This window comes from Hemiscyllium ocellatum, chromosome 1 (assembly GCF_020745735.1).
Source record: "Hemiscyllium ocellatum isolate sHemOce1 chromosome 1, sHemOce1.pat.X.cur, whole genome shotgun sequence".
Lineage (NCBI taxonomy): Eukaryota > Metazoa > Chordata > Chondrichthyes > Orectolobiformes > Hemiscylliidae > Hemiscyllium > Hemiscyllium ocellatum.
This window is the reverse complement of record NC_083401.1, coordinates 123,137,902-123,161,828: the sequence shown is the minus strand read 5'-3', so window position 1 is coordinate 123,161,828 and position 23,927 is coordinate 123,137,902. Positions and strand designations below refer to the sequence as shown.

Sequence of the window (23,927 nt, the reverse complement as noted above, 5' to 3'; positions counted from 1 at the left end):
ATTTTTGTCAATATACTAGGTAACATCTGCAGTGGGCCACTGGACAAAGAACCTCAACCTGAGCTACAAATCTTCTCAAAACTCGCTAAGCAAGTTTAGTGATTGCACACATATTTAATGGAAAGAGTCCAATTTAAGTTGAGATTGTGGACAATGTGTTTCAAATTCGCAAAGTTGTTAGGGAAAGGTTGAGGTAATAGCAAGCGAATTGCATTTGGGGTGGGAACTGAAGAAAACAGATTCATTCTTTGTAAGGATGAATTGGAAGAGTTTTCTGTTTATCCAGTCCTATTTGTCAAACTACAAATCCAATCAGTTTACAACAATGGAAGAGTCATGAATGGAGATAGTGAGGTGGAGCAGTGAGCAGTTAGTTTGCAGTGAAACCCATTGCTGTGCCTCCACCTAATGAGGTGAATGGACAGTATTTAGGCAAGAAATACGCGATAGATTGTCGGGGGGGGGCACCAGAAGGAGCAGGAAGATAAGTCATTCCAAGTGATAATCTGACTATAATTTAGTTGCTCAGATTGGAAAGAGCTGAATTTGTCTCACCCAGCTGGATGGTATTGGAGGTTTGTTGGAGGACGAAGGTGTGATTAATAAGACAAAGACTGCAGACAGATCAGGGAGATGAGGAGAGTTAGTTCACCATGGTCACAGACTCTTAGGGTATTGTTTGTGACTTTAGTATGACCCATTTCAATACAGTTCCATGGCAAGTATCAGGTGGAGAAATTTAAACATGGAGGCCCAGCGAACAGGAGGATCTAGAAGGGGAATTAAAAACTGAAAATGCTGGACAAACTCAGCAGTGGGGTTTTGAATAAGAATGAAATTTAACTCAAAATTTTATCTCTGTGTCTCTCCATAGATAATGCCAGAGCTGCTGAGTTTCTCCAGCAATTTCTGTTTCTGTTTCAGATTTCCCACATTTGCAGCACTGTGCCTTTGCTTTGAACTAAAAAGCGAATTAGTTGATCAGCAGTTTCATGGAAATAGAACTGATGATCGGGAGTGTACCTCTTGGACAAGATGAGTACAAAGAGGTCATGAGGAAAGATGTGAGAAAAACAAGTGAATGATTTGGGTTCAGTACTAGGACAGAAGGGGTCTTTGACAGAAGCACTTGTCAGATAGCTTCAGACTTGGTGAGGAAGCAGTCCATGAGTTCCTTGGATTTACTATTGGAAATGAAGGGGAAGTACGTGGAAGAAGGTGTCCAGAAGATAGAGTATAATAAAGCAAAGGAGTGGGGGATTATCTTTGCATTCCATGTTGAGACATTTTATCAGATGAAGTGAGGACCTGATGGTGGGTTATGCGATCCAGCCAGATCTAATGGCTAAAACAGTCACTTCCCCATCATCAGAAACTCTGTATAAATTCCTTTCTTTTCATGGTTGCTGAATGAATTGCTGATGGTTTTCAGCATTTTCTGTTGACAACTGCTATCAAACCTGTTTGTTTTAGTAGTTCTTCAACGAGTTAATTATTACATATATTTTGCCATATTTTCCATATAATTGTGATATGCTCAAGGACGAGTGAAGACATGGAACTTATGCTGCAACACTGTAATTGAAATTGAGACTCAATTTCGCAAAATGGCGAAATGCAGCGTGTTACTGCTTGGAATCCTGCTGATGGATTTCTCAGCATTGGTAAAGTCACACCATGGAAATGGTACAGTTCGCAACTTGGAGGAGATCATAATTGGCAGATGTTATAATTACATCAGAGTAGTGAATCCTACAGTAGGGTAAGACAATGGTTTCTTTATTAAGAGTACATGGTGGTACAAATCAGAACCACTGGGCATTAACTTTCTTCTTCTACACGCGGTCATTAACCCTCATTGGTAAGAAGCATGATGCCAACTGCAAAACCTACTAGTGATGGTCAGCTGTGCTACAAGTGGTTTGACTAAAAGGATGCAACCAGAAAAACATTACAAATTATGAAGCCATTAATGAATACAATGAAATGCACAGAGGGTGGTTTGTGTGTGGAATGAACTTCCTGAGGGAGTAATGGATGTGCGTATAATTGCACAGTTTAAAAGACATTTGGATAAATACATGAATAGGAAAGGTTTGGAGGGGTATGGGCTTGGAAAAGGCAGGTGGGACTAGTTTAGTTTGAGATTATGTTCAGCATGGACTGGTTGGACTATATGACTGTATAATACCGTGAATCATTTTACACTATTTGGAACTTAACCATTACCCTTAATTTATTTTCTACCTCCTTTTCAAAAGGTTACCTTTGTCCCGTGTGTTTTCAGTTTTGTTAACAGCCCCTTTAGTGGAACCTTCCTAAGTTACTTCCAGAAATCCATATAAACAACATTCATTGACATTTCCGGATAAACTTCATTGCTGACCTCCCCAATAATCTATCTTTACAAATCTTGCCCTTTACAAATCTATACTCTCTGTCCCAATTCACATTTATGCAAGTGCTCAATCACTCTAAATCTTAACAATAGATTGCTAAAATTGTAAGGCTTATACAGTTGTCATGTTTGAAGATCTTTAAATGCGAAGTAAAATGCAAGAAATTTTATTACCTGCTCTGAAGTCTTCATGAAAACAAGGCTGGTGGTTTAATTGTTAGACAACAAAAGAGGACTTGGTTTGTTTTACTGGGAAGATGATACAAAGTATTTGCACTTGGAGACGATAGCAGCAGCTGTGTGTTAAAAGTAGAGAAACTGAGAGTCTCTGAAGTCACAGAAAAGTGGTTGGAGTGTTGGTTGTAAATAGTTGTGTTTTGAACTGAGTGTTTAGCTCCAAGATGAAAAAGAGTGGGCTGTTAGATTGTATATTTACTAACACAAGACACATGGCTGATCTGAAGACACTCCTCATGTTCACTTTCCTGTCCTTCCCCTCTTCATCTCAGAGTGAAATTGATGCCCCCTCATTCTGAGACGATGGTCCAAGACTCTCCCATGAGGGGAAACATCCTTTCAGCATTGACCTATCAAGTTCCTTTAGAATCCTAAATGTTTCAATGCAATCACCTCTCATGCTTCTAAATTCCATTGAGTAGAATCCCAACCTGTTTAACCTTTGCTCATAAGACATTCCCTCCATATAAAGGATGATTCTAGAGAACCATTTCTGAACTGCCTCCAATGAAATGACATCTTTCCTTAAATAAAAGGACCAAAACTGTTCACAGTATTCCAGATGTGGCTTACCAGCTCCTTGTACAGGCACAACAAGACTGCCCACTCTTGTACTCTAACCCCCTTGAAATAAGGGCAACATTCCTTTTAGTCTTACTGATTACCTGACACTGATTACCTGTGTGTTAGCTTTATGGGGTATCTATATATGGATACCCTGCAGTGTGCTTTTTAAAAATTAGGTTTGAAATTAGGAGGATATTCTATTCTGTGGTGAAAAGTATAAATTGCATATAAAAGATAATTGTGCTTTAGTTACTTGTTACAATAAATGTCCTAAACTATGAAAACTTATCATTCTTTCAGCTTTTAACTCTAAATGTATTTTAACTGTGATTAGTATCTATGATGATCATAACATAGTTCAAAAGAAATAGAATATCAGAAACCATAATAATTTATTTTCATAATATTTATTTAAGGCACGTGCATTGTTAAAAAGCCTTGCATTTGCAATTTGCAAGAACACATATCCTTAGTGTTCTAGCGCACAGCTTTGCTACCTGTTCACGAGAGGCACAGGATCATAATGAGACTGAAAATTTTCTGCTACCATGATAATTATGTCAGATGCTCTGGCGGATGTTGATTAATTTAACAGGTACAGGCCACATCGTTCTCTCAAATAATGTTAGTAATTTTATTTAGAATTTTAACGTGTAGTAAAATGAAGGAAAGCAATTTACATGGGTGTTGTCAATTTTTAAACAATTACCTATTGCTTTGTATGGTCCTCATAGATTTGTTGAATACATTGGCCACTCTGTGCTCAGTTTCTGTGAATTTGTTCGTGTTGATGTATTGCTGTTGGAATCGAATTCCCTTTTGGTATTTGTCAAATAATCGACACGTGGATTTCTCAGCAGCGTGATTTGGAGACTTTTAAAATGTGATTATGGGTTTCTGACCTTTCTGAAAGATTGTCGAGAGGAAACTTGAATGTCAAAAGCTTTGTTAAAGTCACAACAAATTCAAAGTTTTTTTGACTTACAAAGTTTCACAGCTAGACTCTTAGGAAAATTTCGATGTTATGTTTTGTAATTATAACTTTTAGAATAATGCTGTCAGTCTTTAACTTAATTTCTGAATGAAGAGATACAATGTTCGAAGTCTTGACATTTTTCTCTTATTTTTAAACACTTTGGTTACCATGAAGTTCAAATCTTTAGAAAGAGATCGTCTGCCACTTCTGCCAAAGTACCAGTGATCCGAATCTGCAATTGCATTTTTAGTAATAATATGCGAATTAATAGTGAGTGGAAAGTGGCCTATTTCCATGCCATTCGTACTGAAATCCCACCTTATTGATATGTGGTTTCCTATTATCGCACAAGCAGGGAAGGAACGGCACAGTTACAAATCCCAGTGTGAAAGTCAGAGTGGGTACCTGGTGGCTGCTTGCTCTTCTGGCCCTCCATCAAGGAACAGCAATCCCCAGCATCTCAGGTTTTGCTCCATGGGCAGCAACTGTCTGCAACCCACCCACTGTTCACAAAGTTTGGCGATGGGCACATGCCAGCCTCACTGTCTCTTCTTCAGTGCTACACTATAAAGTGTACCTCCATCTGTTGTTAAATTGCAGCTGTAGGGCCCCTTTGCACACAGGGACAGGCACCCACCTCTCAGAGTGAACCAGGCTGCATCAGAGCACTCTTCATTTACTCTGCTTGTACTCATTCACTTCACACCTTCTTTGATGTTCACAGTATCTCTGTTTCTCCTGGGTTTTTTTAGCATTTTATCTTTTCATTCAGTCTTTAAGGGCTGACAATCTTTCTGTCTTGCCCCATTGTTTGGTGCAGTAAAGGCCAGGCACTTTCTGGTGGCTGTCAGCAGCGATCAGTTAAGGGAATGGATTTGTTGCGGTATGCAGCGTGCTATGTCAGTATCACACTGACACTCTATGGCAGTAGCTTAGATAGAAAGCACACTGAATATGCTTCAACCAAATGCTCTTTTCTCCAAGTTGAAGGGAAGTAGACCTCAGTCAAGTCAAGGGGTTTTGTCATCAGGTTAGTTGGTCCTGCCGCAGTCAGTCAAGGAGAGCATCTGTTCTCAATCCAGAGGCTTGGACATAATCAACAGCCACTTGCAGGTGTATCAGGGTCAAGGGTGTAATGTCACTGCAGTGTGAAAAGTGGGCCACTCTCCATCCCCTAATTCCAGTGTAAACAGTCCAGGAATTTGTGATAAATCAGTTAGGGTTCAGTTGCACGCAGATCAGTCAGGGTCCAATTGAAGGGAGGGAGGTGGGTCACCCATGGTCTGTGGTTAACCCTGCCAGATGTGACCTGCTTTGCTTCCCATTTTCATGTGATTATTGAATGCATAACAGAAATGGGAAATGGCTTTGACCACACCCCGAATGGGTGGAGTAAGAGTTTGTTTATTCTTATCTGAGCAAATGGGCTCTATGATGTGAGGTCCTTGTGTGAAATGGATGCTGTGTGCACCTGTATGGCATAAATAACCTGGTCACAAGCAATCCTGGCTATGTCATTGGTCACTGATCATCTCTATGAAGCAAAAGTAATCCCAGGCTCACAAAGACTATCCAAGATCTGACAAGTTACACAGGACACAAACTAATTTCCTCTCACCTTGATCTATAATTATTCATCAAAATGCTCTTATATCTAAGACTGCCTTTCTTGGGTGATGTGGAGGGGAAGCAGAGAGGACTAGCATTCAGTAATACTCCCATGCTTACAATCTCCTATTGTGGGTCATGCCTTTTTTCCCATCACCTGTATTCATCTAACCAAAAATAAAAATATTCAAAGAAAATAATGAAAACAACTTGTTTTAAAATTTTCTCCCGTTGTTCTCAAACGGTGTCTTGAATTGGTTTTCTGTATTACACACCGGCTGCAATCAGAAAGTACTTATTGGCTGGAAATCATTTTGGCCAATGGAGCTGCCATGAAAATGCTACATAAATGCAAGTTCTTGTTTGTCTTATTCCAGGATAATCCAGCAATATCTAGTTGTATCTTTTTGGCCATGCTGACTGAATGCAAATGTGCATAATTATTTAAACACTTATGGAAAAAATGGATCGTCATGAAAAAGGTGGAAATAGTTTGCTATTGCTATACCTCAGGGTGAAATTAATATGTTCAAGTGTTATTGAATTTGTCTCCCATATTAATATTATTTATTTTATCAATTAACACCTAGTATTATTTCATATAATATACTATGGCTGTTTTGTTCATGTTCAATAGTATTATCTATTGATACAGAAATACATTCGAAGATGATTGTTTCATTTTAGAGAAAAGGACTGTTCAGCAATCTGGGAAACGTTTCGAAATGCCTTTGCTTATAAGGAGCCCAGCAATGTCCTTCCGACTGACTATAAGGATTTTATCAATCTGGCACGGCATGCTATCCCTCGGGATAAGGTAAACTTACTTGAAAATGCGGAAACACTCTTTTAGTATGTGATTCAAGTTGAATGGTGATTTGTTACTTTGTAAAATGTAAACGATCTGGTCACATGTTGCTGTAATGCATGCAGCATTCTGATGTAAAGAAAAACATTTATTTCCTTCTATTGAACCATTTGTTACATATAAGAATGAGATTGTAAATCGGATGTTTTTTTTATTTTCCTCCTCTTTCGTCTCTACCCAGTGGTGTTTTTCACCTTCCTCCTTTTTGAGGTAAGGTGTGGTGAACCACAAAACCCTTTATTTGCTAAATCCAATTTTTAAACGATCTGCAACAAACTATAGTTAAAGATGAAGCCATGGTTTATTCATGCATTTAAACTCGATGGATGATTGTTACAACATGTGCACACACACAAGCATACAATGAAGCAAGACAGTAAGGTAAGGAAAGTACTTGAACTTTCAATTATTCCAAAGTTATAACATTAATTCAGATAATTTTTGACTGAGCTTAAACCGTTCAAGACCCGTGAAGGTTCTTTTTAAGAGGCAGATCTTACAGAATCTCTTCTTCAAATGGTTACAGTTGTAGCAGTGTTTTTGACTCATTTTTCAGGTGAACTGAAAAGTTTTTCTGGAATTTTTTCTGGAGAGGTTGAACAAGCCACAATGTGAAGCTAATAGAATGTCATAATTTGTCACAAGGTGAATTGAATACAAAAGTAAAGAGATTATGTATCATTTACACAGAGCATCAGGTGAAAATGGGAACTGCAGATGCTGGAGATCAGAGTCTACATTAGAGTGGTGCTGGAGAAGCACAGCAGGTCAGGCAGCATCCAAGGAAGAGGAAAATTGACGTTTCAGGCAAACGTCATTCCTGATGAAGGACTTTTGCCTGAAACATCGCTTTTCCTGCTCCTGGGATGCTGCCTGACCTGCTGTGCTTCTCCAGCACCACTCTACACGGAGCATTAGTCAGACCAGATCTGGAGCACCATGTATTGTATTGGATTTTGTATTTAAGGATGGATGTAAAGACATTGGGAGCAGTACACAAAAGCCTTACCAGACTATTGCCTATAGTAGGGGAGTGGGTTGGAGGGGTTTGTCATATCAGGAAAGGTTGGATGGTTTAGGCTTTTATCTGCTGGAGTTCCTGAGAATGAGAGGGAACTTGATTGAACCATCTAAAATTGTGGGCAGGCTTGATAAGGTCAATGCAGAGATAATTTTTTTTTTCTTGGGGAAACTGCTAGAACTAGAGGTCATTATTTAATAATGAGGGCTCACCATCTCAGTCACAGATGAGGTGGTTTTCATTTTCTCAGATTAAGGCTTTGGCATTAATTTACAAAATGCAGTAGAAGTAGAATATTTGAATTGTTTAAGGCAGAGATGGAAGGATTCTCGGTAAACATGGAGTTGAAACTTTTCAGGAGAAGGTGGGAATATGGAGTTCAGGTTACAATTGCATGAGCCATATTGAGTAGTCTCAAGGGGCCAAATGGTCTCTTCTTGCTCATAACTCATCTGTTCCCATGTTAACAATAACTCTTCACATACAAAAATAAGTCAGATAAGAAGTTACAATTAAATGACCTTTTCAGAGACATGGAACTTTGGTCATGTTATTGGGTTCCCAGATGAACAAGAGTGTTTCTATGTTCCTAGTCCAAACTACTCTTCATTGTGTGAGCTAGCTGTCCAATTGAGGTAGGTACTGCAGATGCTGGAGATTACAGTCAGTGGTGCTGGGAAAGCACAGCAGGTCAGGCAGCATTCGAGGAGCAGGAAAATCGACGTTTCAGGCATAAGCCTTACATTAGGATCTCAGTGAGTCTCTCTTTCACTGCACCGTCCAAGTCATTATGACCATCTCAGAGTGATCCAATAGTGCATCCTGAGGATGATGCAGCCCCATTTCTTGGTCCTTCATATAAGTACATTTTGTATTATCAGGAGAAGCTTTGATTCAAACTGAACAAGATGGAACAAAAATACTGTAACTCAGAAGGTCGAAGACCATTTAGATTGGTGTATGTTGATCATGTGTGCCTTCAAGAAGGATGGTACCATAAGAATAAGCCTGGATGCACGGTGCTTCAAGTTTTCTCTTAGAAGGTGTCCATATAAAATACCAATGTTGGTAAATTAAATCCTAAATGTTCAGGGAGGAAGTTCTTTCCCAAACTCCTTGCAAAACACGGCTTATTCCATATATTTGTTGGAATAATCCCAGGAGCTCACTACATCCAGCCTACAATTTGGATGGTATTTTTTTCTGTTGGTTACCTTTTGGACTATCCGTTAGACAAAACCTATTCAGCAGCGTATGAATAGGATGATTGAGAATCTCTCTGGCTGGTTTTGCATAACTGATGATATTACAGTCATGGATAAGACAAAGGTAGAGCATGACCATGATCTTCCCCTTTTTTTGGGATCTGAAGAATAACATAGTGATTGCTGTGCCAACTAAAGAAACCAGATTGTAGACACAGCAAGCATCAAGTTCCCAAATCAGTTTTAGGCCCTGATTCTCCTTCCACCTGATCTGGATGTGAATTGAGGTTTAAATGCTCAAGGTTTCTGGAGTACCTTGATCTCTTGGCTTCACTTGGTAGTGTTATCTACATCTCAAGCTATAAATCTCCATTGTCCTAGACTTAGAGTGGCTAAAGTTTTATTAGACAAGTATTCCTTTCCTACACACATCTTTGGACTGCAATGTAACATTTTGTTCTAATTTTATGATTAGGAGAATTCACAGAGTTATGTGTATTTGTTTTAAATTTTGGTTCAGCATCTGGATTTTTCTTTCCTGGCTTTCAGCTGGTTTCTTTGAACATCCAATTCAGGCTGGTTTCTTAGGTGTGGACTCTGGTCAGACTTTTCGGCCCTTCGGTCTCGCCTTAAACTATTTGAAACAAGTCTGAAAATTTGACCAGAGTCTCCAATTTCTGTTACTTGATAAAAGGGAGGGATGAACTGAATGACGTAGTATTTCTCCTTTTCTGTTCATTGGCCGAAGTATTTTTATTTTTTTCTATTATTTCTTTTCCCTTTGATATGGAGGTGCCGGTGTTGGACTGGCGTGGACAAAGTCTGAATTCACACAACACCAGGTTATAATCCAACAGGTTTATTTGAAATCACAAACTTTCAGAGCGCTGCTTCATCGTCAGGTGCTTTTTGATAAAGACTGTGGTGTGTTCCCTCCAAATCTTCTGCTGGTGAAGTCCAATTTTTCAATGAGCCACAACAATCTCTTTAGGGTTAAAACAGAGGTTTGGTTCAGTTGTGCTTACAAATCCAGGGCAGAGTGGCCACAACACACACATGCACCCATACACCCATACATCCGCATATACACACACACACAACTATACACACCTACACATCCACATATACAGACACACATATATACACACACACACCCCCACCCACCCACAGACTCACATATACACATGCACATGCACCCACACACCCATACATCCACGTATACACACACACAAGCAGCCACATATACACACACACGTGCATGTGGCCACACACTCACATACCCAATACACACACACATGCACATGCACCCACATATACACACACACATGCAGCCCCACACCCACATATACACATACACATACATGCGGCCACACACTCACACACCCACATATACACAATACACATGCAGCCACACACCCAAATATACACATGCAGCCACACATGCACCCACACACCCACATATACACACACACGTGCATGTGGCCACACTCTCTCTCACCCACTTACACACACACACATGCAGCCACACACACTTGCACAAGCACTCAATACACACACACATGCACATGCACCCACATGCCCGCATATACACACACACATGCAGCCCCACACCCACATATACACACACACATACATGCGGCCACACACTCACACACCCACATGTACACAATATACATGCACCCACACACCCACATATACACACACACACGTGCACCACACACCCACACATACCCATATATACACACATATATACATACACATAATTCACACACACACACACCCACACACTCGCATATACACACAAATGCACATGCACCCACATACCTACGTGCACACACACATACATGCACCTACTCACCCACATATATACACATACATGCACCCACATACCCATACACCCACATATACACACAGCACACACATGCAGCCAGGCACCCCCACACATGCACACACATGCACATCCAGCCACACACTCACACACCCACATATACACAACCACACACACACCCATCCAGCCACACACACACCCACATATACGCATGCAAGTGCAGCCACACACCCACATATACACACCCAAATATACACACCCACACATCCACATATACACACCCACACATACACATACACACCCACACACATACATGCACTTACACATCCACATTTACAAGCACACATATATACATCCACACATCTACATATATGCACACGCACATATACACACACACGCATATACACACCCACACACCCATGCATATCCACATACACACACCCACACATATCCACATACACACACCCACACACCTACATAAATACACACATGTACACACCCACACAGCCATATACGCACACACTCACATGCACCCACATGTCCACATATATACACCCACACATCCACATATACACACCCACATATATACACATCCACATATACACACACCTACACATCTACATACACACACCCGCACACCTACATAAACACACACGTACACACCCACGCACCCACACAGCCACGTACGCACACACTCACATGCACCCACATGTCCACATATATACACCCACACATCCACTTATATGTACCCACACACCCATATATACACATACTCGCACACCCATATATACACCCACACATACATGCACCCACACACCCACATATACACACACACACACATACATGCACCCACATACACACACCCACATATACACACATGCAGCCACACAATTTCACACCCACATATATACACGCACATGCACCCACACATGCACATGCAGCCACACACCCACATATACACACACGCACACACATGCGGCCATGCACCCACATATACACACACACACACTTTTACATACGCACATGCACCCACACACCCACATATACATACACATGCACTCAGACACCCACACATCCACATACATGCATACACATGCAGCCACAACTCACACACCCACATATACACACACGCACATATAAACACTCACACACACGCACATATATTCTCCCTGGGTCGTCGTCTATGATTTTTCCTTTCTACTGCGAGTGTCTTTGTATAAAATTCCTCGGTACCGTTAATAGATTATGCCTTCTGAGAGATTTTGTTGAGAGTGTGGAGGTGTTTTTTTTTGGTGGTTGGCTCTCATGTTCGATGGGCAGTTAGCTCTGACTAATTTTCAAAATGACCTTGCTTTTTTAGAACCCAAGACTTGTATCCTCTCATTGGTCTGATGTTGTCAATACAATTAAATTCAAATTCGATCAGTTTTTTTTGGTTTCCTCGGCATAATTTAAATTAATTGGTTGCCTTATCATCAAAACACAATCCCAAGCTAATGGTGACTATATATATATGTGTGTGTGTGTGTGTGTGTGTGTGTGTGTGTGTGTGTGTGTGTGTGTTGTCAGAATCACTCAGCTCAGAGAAGGCACTTCTCTCTTAAAGTGACTATACACTCTTTCAACTTCATAGCATCTACTAATGGAGAAAGGGTCTTCCTAACTAACCTATCTGTGCCCCATCAAATTTGTCAGCATTCTTTTTAACTTTCAGTGCACCAAGGAAAACAACTCCCATCTGTCCAATTTTTCGTCATGAATTAGACACTCCAGACCAGGCACAATTCTGGTAAATCCCTCTCATGCAATCTAAGAACATGCTTTCCCTTGTGCAATTGCATTTTTCCCATAGTATGCTGTTCTGTAGAGAGAATCTTGCAGACAATGTTAATATTGGACTGAAATGATGTACACCAGAAGTTTTCATCATGTAATCGGGTTCCTGGTTTGCTAATTAGATAGTTTCTATGTTCCTGGTCAAAACTATTAAGCATTGCGTGAGCTAACTGATTAAGCTATTTTCAGACACAATGAGTTTCAGTGGGTTTTAATTAAACCAGAGTTGGCTGGGGAGACAATTGCCCAGAAATCCTAGTTACTATTAGAACCGATTCCTTGGCCATAACCTTCTTTACGATTACATAATTTGAGGAACAGTGTGCCAGGAAGCCAGGTAAATGTGCTGAGGATAGCTCAAGGGTTGGATCAGGTATCAGGTCTTGGCCAGTGGCAGAGTGTAAGGCTGTTGAGAGTCAGGGCAGGGGCGGTTGTCGGGTCAGGGAGAGTCTGGGTGGAGGGCAGAGGTCAGAGTGTGATAAGGAGAGTGTCAGCTCAGGGAGAGTCTGGGTGTGGGGAGGGGTTTGGTGGGGGTGAGTCTGGGTATGGGGAGGGGAGGATAGGTGTGGTCTGGGTGCGGGGAGGGGTTTGGTGGGTGTGAGCCTCGGTGTGGGGAGGGGATAGCGGGTGTGAGTCTGGGTGTGGGGTGGGGATGGCGGGTGTGAGTCTTGGTGTGAAGGGGGGATGGTGGGTGTGAGTCTGGGTGTGGGGAGGGGATGGTGGGTGTGAATCTGGGTGTGGGGGGGGATAGTGGGTATGAGTCTGAGTGTGGGGTGGGGATGGTGGGTGTGAGTCTTGGTGTGAAGAGGGGATGGTGGGTGTGAGTCTGGGTGTGGGGTGGGGATAGTGGGTGTGAGTCTGGGTGTGGGGAGGAGTTTGGTGGTTGTGAGTCTGGGTGTGGGGTGGGGATGGCGGGTGCGAGTCTGGGTGTGGGGTGGGGATGGCGGGTGCGAGTCTGGGTATGGGGCGGGGATGGTGCGTGTGAGTCTGGGTGTGGGGCGGGGATGGTGCGTGTGAGTCTGGGTGTGGGATGGGGATGGTGGGTGTGAGTCTAGGTGTGGGGAGGGGATGGCGGGTGTGAGTCTGGGTGTGGGGTGGGGATGGTGGGTGTGAGTCTGGGTGTGGGGAGGGGATAGTGGGTGTGAATCTGGGTGTGGGGAGGGGATGGCGGGTGTGAGTCTTGGTGTGAAGTGGGGATGGTGGGTGTGAGTCTGGGTGTGGGGTGGGGATGGTGGGTGTGAGTCTGGGTGTGGGGTGGGGATGGTGGGTGTGAGTCTTGGTGTGAAGTGGGGATGGTGGGTGTGAGTCTGGGTGTGGGGAGGGGATGGCGGGTGTGAGTCTGGGTGTGGGGTGGGGATGGCGGGTGTGAGTCTTGGTGTGAAGAGGGGATGGCGGGTGTGAGTCTGGGTGTGGGGAGGGGATGGCGGGTGTGAGTCTGGGTGTGGGGTGGGGATGGCGGGTGTGAAGTGGGGATGGTGGGTGTGAGTCTGGGTGTGGGGAGGGGATGGCGGGTGTGAGTCTGGGTGTGGGGTGGGGATGGCGGGTGTGAGTCTTGGTGTGAAGTGGGGATGGTGGGTGTGAGTCTGGGTGTGGGGAGGGGATGGCGGGTGTGAGTCTGGGTGTGGGGTGGGGATGGCGGGTGTGAGTCTGAGTGTGGGGAGGGTATGGTGGGTGTGAGTCTGGGTGTGGGCAGGGTGTCAGCTCAGAAGTTGTTGAATTTGACAGGTTGGGGAGTTTTTGGGGTGGGGTGAGGTAGGAGGTGGTCAGGATGGGAGGGGCGAGGTATCAGTTTGGATGTGATTGGATCATGGCAGAGACAGCATCACAACTGGGTGTGTCATTGTTGGCTCTGGCTTGGATGTTTGCGCCTCCTACAGGTGGTGTTTATTACAGCCTTAAAATAAGCAACAAAGTCATAGTGCTTTTAGTTTGTAAAAGGTGACCTTCATGCCTTGTGATATCATGTTCAAAGGAGTACATTTTCACATTTTCTGCTATTTTGTTTTTGCCTGAAAAATGTGATTACAGGAACTGTAAATATTTAATCTGAGAACTTTTAGCTCTTTCACAGGTGGTTTCAGTTTGAACTCATTGATTCCCAAAAGGATCCAGGAAAACATTTCCTTTGTTTATTAAATATGAGTGACACAGTGAGATAAACTTTAATTTTGCTATTACCAATAGCAACATAAAGTATGTGAGAAAATCTGGAATTTCATTAGAAGTAGTAATAAAAAGCTATCTAATCCTGCATTAACACATAGCAGACTCAAATTCTTTTCACATGATTTGGGACGGTGTGAGCACAATTGTAATGTCACTAATATTCTTGGGTTAGAAGTTCAACAACCACTATAATAGATGGTCAAATTCAATTAAGAAGGTTTGGAGTTCACCCTAGTCTGATGGTGACCATCTGGTTCACAAATGTCCTTCAGAGAAGCAAATCCGCCTTCCTTACCTGGTCCAGCTTTCACGTGACTCCAGACCCACAGCAATTTGATTGACTCCTAACTGCCCTTTGAAATGGCTTAGTGATCCAATCAGTTCAAAGGCAGTTAAGCATGAGGAATAAACGCTGTCCCAACCAACGATGCCTACATCCCATGAATGAGGTTAACTATTCCCACAGTAGTTGCTCTATGTCCTGAACTGTCAAAAAGCTGTACTTATTTAAATAGAATAACTGATGCTATTAACTTAATTACAGGCATTATTCTGGGAAAATACCAAGCTTCTGGTGCACAGATATTCAGATAAAGCCAGGCGGATGATGCCTCTTGGTGACTCTCTGATTGGTTTTTTGGCAGATAACTTGGACTGGTGTGGACAACGTGAACCCCCTGGTGAGATACATGATTACTACAGCGATTTAATATTCTCACTCATAATGTACAGGAAAGATTATAGTGTATTACAAAGGCATGTCAGAAATAAATGGGGCTAAATTGTGTTGTGAATGTGATACCTTTGGCCAGGTATCTAATGAGCACAAAACCCATTACTGACTGCATAGACCTTGCACAGTCTAGCTATCTGATACTAGATACAGCATTATAGATGAATATTGGGACCACTTGGTATTCCCGATGCAGAGATTACACGGACTGCCCTGGAAGTTTAAACTTCTATTGGGAGATTCCCCTGAACCTGGAAACCTCTGAAAACCCAACGTTGTAATTAGAGACTTTGGAGGGTTCGTACTTACGTATTTGGAGGGTTACCTAGGCTACTTGATGGGATTAAAGCCTACTCCAATCTTGGATAAGTATACATCTGACCTCCAATAATTTGCATTGATATTGACCAGCCCCTCCCCCACCTTCAACAACCCAGAGTCTGTACATTCTGTTCATTAGGTCACAACCCAATTTGCCTTGACTCTCAGAAAATAAATGTGAAGGTTGAAGTTTTGTTGTACAAAATTGTACGTGGTACTATCCCACTAGCTTGCTGAGGAGACAAAGAGAAAGAATAACTGATCCCAGAGGCTGCCTTGCCTTTCTAAGTCTCTCTGCTGTAGTGATATGTCAGCCTCCACATGTGTACTGTTCCTGGAATGGAACTGAAACCACATCCTGCTGATTTGAGAAGAAATGCTAGCACCGATCCACATTTGTTACCTGGATATTGTCCCTTACCTAAATGACTCTCAAGTGCAATCATTCCAGCAAGGCTGAAACTTGAAGTCACAGATTGCCTAAAGTGCCAAAGGTTCATGGAGACCAGATAGAAAGAGCAAGGCAGGCTACAAAATACAGACAAGAGCTTCTGTACTAAGTGAGGTTGTAAGAGAGGTTACAGAAAACAATAAATACAATAAAATCAAAACTATTTCAAAATTATAGTTGCCTCATACCAAACTAGCATGCATTCAACTTAAGCATTCAAACATAGACAGTGCCTTTAATGGTGACTATTATGTTACATTTACCTTTTATTGATCACATTTTTATTTTTTCAGGCATAAACTATGAAACCTGCCCCACAAATAACCCAGTGAATTCCTTTTGGAAAATAGCATCTGAATCAGTAAGTTGTGTCAGGACTGTGTCCTTTTATTTTTATGTTTTTAAAAACGAGGGACTGAAATGAACTTCAGCTGTTTTAAAAACCAATGTTTGAAATAGTGGTGGCAGTTTTGAAAACAGATAACCTGATACGCATGCCAGTCATCTTGTGAGCAACTGTTTGAGCAAACTGTAATTAAAGTTCAGATTGTAGATAGTCTGGAGCCAAGGGTCTGCATTGATATAGTTATTGTAGGCAACAAATAATTGATTGGTCTGTGACCTAGTGGCAGTTACTAATGACAGGGATGTTCTGTGCGATTGGCTCTTAGATGGTTGAGTAGCTTGATGCTGAAAACAATTTACAAACACAAAGAGAGGAAAAAGAAGTGTGTGGATCTTCTTCCAGCCCAGAAGCTGCTGGTTCTCTGCAGTCAAAAAACTCAGTTTAAGGCTGAAGAAAACCAGTCACTTTTCCTGTAGCAACTGTTGGAAGCTGTAACTCTTAAATTGATAAATCAGAGACTCAGTTCAAGGGAATCAGCCACTCTGTACTCCTTATATCCAGGGAGACATTTGAACAACAAGGCATTTGGCCAAGCAGTCATTTATCATCAACTGAGAAGCAAAACCCACTGAGCTAACTTTTCAGTTTATTCTATTTCTGCCAATAATCTACTTTGCCTATTTGTGTGTGTGTGTATAAGGGAGATTAGAGTTTTAGTTAATAGTATTATAGGCCAATCATTTCTATCTAGAGCGTAGAACATAGAACAGTACAGCACAGAACAGGCCCTTTAGCCCACGATGTTGTGCCGACCACTGATCCTCATATATGCACCCTCAAATTTCTGTGACCATATGCATGTCCAGGAGTCTCTTAGATGTCCCCAATGACCCTGCCTCCATAACTGCTGCTGGCAATGCATTCCATGCTCTCACAACTCTGTGTAAAGAACCCGCCTCTGACAACCCCGGTATACTTTCCTCCAACCAGCATAAAACTATGATCCCTCGTGTTAGTCATTTCTGCCCTGGGAAATAGTCTCTGGCTATCGACTCTATCTATGCCTCTCATTATCTTGTATACCTCAATTAGGTCCCCTCTTCTCCTCCTTTTCTCCAATGAAAAATGTCCGAAATCAGTCAACCTCTCCTCATAAGATAAGCCCTCCAGTCCAGGCAGCATCCTGGTAAACCTCCTCTGAACCCTCTCCAAAGCATCCATACCTTTCCTATAATAGGGCGACCAGAACTGGATGCAGTATTCCAAGTGCGGTCTAACCAAAGTTTTAAAGAGCTGCAACAAGATCTTATTACTCTTAAACCAAATCCCCCTGTTAATTAAAGCCAAAACACCATATGCTTTCTTAACAACCCTGTCCACTTGGGTGGCCATTTTAAGGGATCTATGTACCTGCACACCAAGAAGCCTCTGTTCCTCCACACTGCCAAGAATCTTATCCTTAATCCTGTACTCAGCTTTCAAATTCGACCTTCCAAAATGCATCACCTCGCATTTATCCAGGTTGAACTCCATCTGCCACCTCTCAGCCCATCTCTGCATCCTGTCAATGTCCTGCTGCAGCCTACAACAGCCTCTATACTGTCAACGACACATCCAACCTTTGTGTCATCTGCAAATTTGCTGACCCATCCTTCAATCCCCCTCATCCAAGTCATTAATAAAAATTACAAACAATAGAGGCCCAAGGACAGAGCCTTGTGGAACACCACTCACCACTGATTTCCAGGCAGAATATTTTCCTTCTACTCCTACTCACTGTCTTCTGTTGGCCAGCCAATTCTGTATCCAGACAGCTATGTTCCCCTGATTCCCATTCCTCCTGACCTTCTGAATGAGCCTACCTTGGGGAACCTTATCAAATGCCTTGCTGAAGTCCATATAGACCACATCCACAGCTCCACCCTCATCAACCTTTCTAGTCACATCCTCAAAGAACTCGATAAGGTTTGTGAGGCATGACCTGCCCCACACAAAGCCGTGTTGACTGCATTTAATCAAGCCATGCTCTTCCAGATGGTCATAAATCCTATCCCTCAGAATCCTTTCTAACACCTTGCAGATGACAGATGTGAGACTTACTGGTCTGTAATTGCTGGGGATTTCCCTATTTCCTTTCTTGAAGAGAGGAATTACATTTGCCTCTCTCCAGTCCTCAGGTACGACTCCAGTGGAGAGCGAGGATGAAAAGATCTTCGCAAGTGGCGAAGCAATTACATTTCCCGAAGCAGCTGAGGACAAATCTGGTCCGGGCCTGGCGACTTGACATTCTTAATGTTTGTCAAAATTTTCAGCACATCAGCTTCCTCTATCTCTATCCATTCCAGAATGCACACCTGCTCTTCAAACATTTCATTCACTACAAAGTTCACTTCTTTCATAAAGACAGAAGCAAAAAACTCATTTAGGGCTTCTCCTGCCTCCTCAGACTCCTCACACAAATTCCCTATGCTATCCCTGATCGGCCCTACTCTTTCTTTGACTATTCTCTTATTCCTCACATAAGTGTAAAATGCCTTTGTCTTCTCCCTAATCCGTTCTGCCAAGCCTTTCTCGTGCCCCCTCCTGGCTCTCCTCAGACCATTTTTAAGCTCCTTCCTCGCCTGCCTGTAATCCTGTAGAGCTGAGCTTGACCCTAGCTTCCTCCACCTTATGTAAGCTACCCTTTTCCTTTTGACGAGAAGCTCCACCGCTCTCGTCATCCAAGGTTCCTGTTTATCTGTACCTATAATCCAATTACCTATCATAAATAATAATGATTGGTTACTAGAGAAACCTGGTCCATGCTTTCTATCAACCTTGGTCTGAAAGCCAAAGTCATTTGACCTTCTTGCATACTTTAAAAGCATTTTAACATTTGATCCAACTGGGGAAAGCAGACTTTGCTTTATGGCTCACTACCCTAGTGGTTTCCAGGAAAAATGACTTATTCAAATTGACCACATAATTTTCCAATCTGCTTCAAACAAAAAGGTATTTTTCAACTTTAGCTCTTGTCAAATTCCCACCAACGTTTTTCTCACCTCCACTCCTAGCATGTATAGTCTGCTGGTCTAAGTAGAACTTGTAGTGACTTGTGAACCGCCTCTGGAGATATGACTCATTTGGCCGTTACTACAAGTATTATGAGGAAATCTGAAGCTAAATTTTGAAAAATGTTTGAATCAGGCATGCACTCTGTAGAGTCCAATTAATTCAAGTTCCGAAATGACCTGGCGACCAATTTTGAATCCGATGGGTTTGGCATCCTTTGTTCACTTACACCCCTCTGTCTCTTTCCTTTACATGTATACTCTGATTAATGCGTTGTTTTCGATCAAAATGTATTTCCTTACAGTGGGCCAAGCAGATTGAATCTTCATCATAGCAGGGGAAATAGAATCACTTGTGTCGGCAATAGTCAAACAGAGCTTGGAGATAAATATTAGACAGTAAGCTTGAGGTGGACCCCAGGGAGGGTTATACACCAGGAAAAGCACATTGAGATAAATCCATTAATTACTGGGAATTCAGTGGCGGTCGATGTGGAGGTGGCGTAATAGTTTAAAGTTGCAGTTTTCAGGTTCATATGCAACAAAGAAAGCATTCCAGAAGTTGAGCCGGAATAATCAGATAACAAATCTTTGGCTGCTATTTTGTTGAAGTAAGGCAATATTGCCGAGGTGGAACGGTTGTCATGGCAACAAACGGTAAATAAGCTTGAAGTTGAATTCTAAGTTATGATTATATAATGTCAGATTTAATGATAGGGAGTGATCAACAAAGCAGGTACAATTGTTCATTAGGCATCAATGTTTCAGACAAGGACTGGCAACAAGTATTTCTCTGTTGACAATATCATATTTAATTGAGCGTTGCGTTCTAAAAGTCAAAATGAAGGTGTATTACCTTAATAACTTGCAGCTTTTTTTTCTTTGATTCTGCTATTTTTGAACTACAGTATTTCATGACTTTTAATCAAAATGAGTTTTGCAGCAATTGATTTATATTTCTTTTAACTTTTTACGCATCTCATAAAATACCTTTTTTAATTGGCAGACAGTAAAAATTCTCATCTGTTTGATTCAGTGTGAGAGGTCAATGCTTTTTAAGAGAACAAAAGAACATACAAACAGTCAAGGATGAGCAAATACTATTTGCTACATTGAAAACATCATTCTGATGCTGTAGCTCATTCATCATAAATACCAGTATTTTGAACCAAACTGTTCAGGTTAGTTATGACACATTCCTGGAACAGTTGGGACATGAACCTTTTGGCTCAGAGATAGGGACATTACCACCTAGGCACAAGTGTCCTGAAATACAGCTGCATTTGGTATTCAAGAAGTATCTTGTCTGAGCATAACCAAGCCCTGAGTGTGCTAAGCTTCCGAGATCAGACAAGATTGGGCATTTTCAGACTAGTACAGCTGTAGGCAGTGACTACAGAAAAGATTTCCCATATCTATCTTGAAAGTAGTGAGGAAAACCTCTAGTTTGTTTTGATAGTAAAGAGGGAAGGGATGAAAATATTAAAGCAAAGTGTTTAAACTTGCATGATATGGTACTGGTATTTAAAAAGATATCAGAATTATTTCAAGGAATGGTTGGGGATGAAGTTCAAACTGGGTGGGTCACAGCACAGGCAGTATGGCTTTGATTGCCTGTTATAGGCCCCACACCATTTTAACTACCATTGTCTGCAATTAAGCTGAATGTTGGGCATCTCATATGCAGAGAATCAAGACCAGTTCTGTCTTTGTTGCATCCTTATGCATACTCAATTTAACCCTATTGTCTTCATAAATAGACAAGCCTTTTTTTTTAGCATTTATTCTTAAAACTATTTGAGATTATAAAATGCTCTTGAGAACACCAGCGGTAGGAGGAGAGTATTGGACCTTTCAAACTTGCTTTATTATTTAATAGAATGACAGATTTTCAACCTAAACTCCTCAACCCAATCGCCGCACTCCTAATTTCCCTAGTCAAAATATTCACCCAACTGGAATATCGCTCAATCATCATGCAGCCGCAACTATCTGCGATAAAAAAAATTGCAAAGATTCTTTTCACAACTAATTTCCTCCTCATCTCAATTAATTACCCTATTACCCTGAGACTCTGCACCTTACAATAAAATCAACTCTCAATTTTACAAATAACAATTTATTCAACTCCTCATGAAAGGACAATGCTCTCATCGCATGAACTAATCACCTTTGATGTACTGCCTCTAAGATAAGTATATCTTCTTAAATAGAGAGGTCAAACGGTGAATAGTAGTCTGGATGTATCTTGACCAAACTCCTACTCAATGTTAACAAAGAATCCTTACCTCTGGAGTCTAACACACCTGCTAAAAAGGCCAAAACTATTTTCCTTCCTAATTGCACACTGCAATTGTATAAGAAAGCTTCAGAATGTGTTTGAAGAACTTTCTTTGTCCTTTTCAGTTTGTTTAATATCCAAATGCAGTCTGTGCCTTATCAAAGGAAACCATACTTTGTCAAGTGTGGCTTACATATCCAATGTTAAGCAGGCAATTTCATTACACTCACCTTCAAACTGTAGATTATATAGGTCGGCAATAGTCAGTTTAGTTTGAGCATTGAGATAACTGAATTTAGAGTTTTCCACTTCAATGGGCTACAGCCACTGCTAGGCCGTTTGTAAATGGTATGGGGTTATCACACAACCTTGCTTGACAACAATCCAAATCTTGGACTGTCTGTTTTAGATCTTCCACTCAAGAGAGTTGCAGGTAAATCATGAAGCAATTATAGGATTGCGGTCTGACTGTGAGTTAAGTTTCTTGAACTCCACTACTTTGAGACCAATCCCCTGAACCTCATCATTTACTGAGTTACATGCTTTGGTCAAGTCAAAGAATTAAATCAGGTGTTCCTTGAGTTGTTGTCTACAGTTATCTTGTATTTGTTCTAACAAGGACCATGTCAGAGGTTCTACCACAAGTTATAAAACCAGAGAAAGTCAGGACTGCAGATGCTAGAGATCAGAGTTGAGAGTATAGTGCTGGAAAAGCACAGTCTGTCAGGTAGCATCCGAGGAGCAGGAGAATCGACATTTCGGGCATAAGCCCTTCATCAGGAATGAGGCTTGTGGGCCAAGGGGGCTGGGAGATAAATAGGAGGGGATAGGCTGGGGCAAGGTAGCTGGGAGTGCGATAGGTAGATGAAGGTGGGGGTGAAAATGATAGGTCAGAGAGAAGGTGGAGCGGAGAGGTGGGAAGGAAGTTGGACAGTTCACGAAGGTGATGCAGAGTTGGGAGGTTGGGACTGGGATAAGGTGGGAGAAGGGTAAGTGGGGAAATTGGTGAAATCCACATTGAACCTGTCTGGTTGAAGTGTACCAAATCAGAAGATGAGGCGTTCTTCCTCCAGGTGTCGGGTGGTTAGGGTTTGGTGATGGAGGAGGCCCAGGACTTGCATGGCTTTGGTGGAGTGGGAGTGGGAGTTGAAATGTTCAGCCGCAGGGCGATGGGATTGGTGGTACAGGTGTTCCAGAGGTGTTCTCTGAAACAATCCGCAAGTTGGCATTCTGTCTCCCCAGCGTAGAGGAGACCACATTGTTTCCCTGGGAGGATTTCCTCACTGACAGAAAGTGAGTAATTCTGAAGAATGTGTATGAAGATTTTCTCACCAAGGACAGAGGCAAATATCTCCAATGTTTCCACAGTAGGACTTGCCTTCCTTCTTGAACATAGATGCAATTGTTGCATTCCTGAAGTTAGGCGGGGGAGTTCCTTTTCCTCCTAAATCTGAGAATGAGTACACAGAGCTTTGTTATGGGCAAATGCCTCCAGCTTTGTTGATTCAGAGTTGGAATACCACATTGACTGTGTTGTTTCACAGTGATTTGATGGCTTATTGCAGTTCTCTCATCAACTCAATGGTACTGAATGACTGATAGAAAGTATCAGCTAGCATGATGGATTTGTAGTTGAGGAATGGTTGAAAATATTCATTCCAAATTTCAATAAATAATATACAGTTATACAGTTAATATTCAATTTATTGAATGACGTGCGAAGGGTATTATTTACATTTCTGTAGTGATGTCTATTTTCAGCTTCATTTCTAAGTTCATACAATTTTAAATGGTAACATATTAAATAATGATTACAAACACGGGTTCTCAAAATGAATTTGCGCACACATCAGACACTGCGATTTAAAATTTGCCATTTGCCTTCAGTATGCAAAGGAAGCCTCAGGAGTCGTGACAGTGATGCTGAACGGTTCGGTTTCAGATGGAACTTTTCCAAAAGAAGGGTAAGAGAAAGACTGTTCTAATTCATTTCGAAATCTTCTGTGAAAACTTCTTTTTCTTTTGATTTGCCCAT

General features: G+C 41.8%; 1 protein-coding gene across 1 annotated transcript in view; it reads left to right on the top strand.

The window, feature by feature from the left end:
• Positions 1 to 1,607: 1,607 nt before the first annotated feature.
• LOC132816861 (ADP-ribosyl cyclase/cyclic ADP-ribose hydrolase 2-like) overlaps positions 1,608 to 23,927 on the top strand; it is a 30,165-nt gene continuing 7,845 nt past the window's right edge. The window contains exons 1-5 of the mRNA XM_060826888.1: positions 1,608 to 1,762; positions 6,474 to 6,603; positions 15,255 to 15,390; positions 16,509 to 16,576; positions 23,780 to 23,856. Coding sequence (XP_060682871.1) covers positions 1,608 to 1,762; positions 6,474 to 6,603; positions 15,255 to 15,390; positions 16,509 to 16,576; positions 23,780 to 23,856 — 566 coding nt within the window. The remainder of the gene's footprint in view (positions 1,763 to 6,473; positions 6,604 to 15,254; positions 15,391 to 16,508; positions 16,577 to 23,779; positions 23,857 to 23,927) is intronic.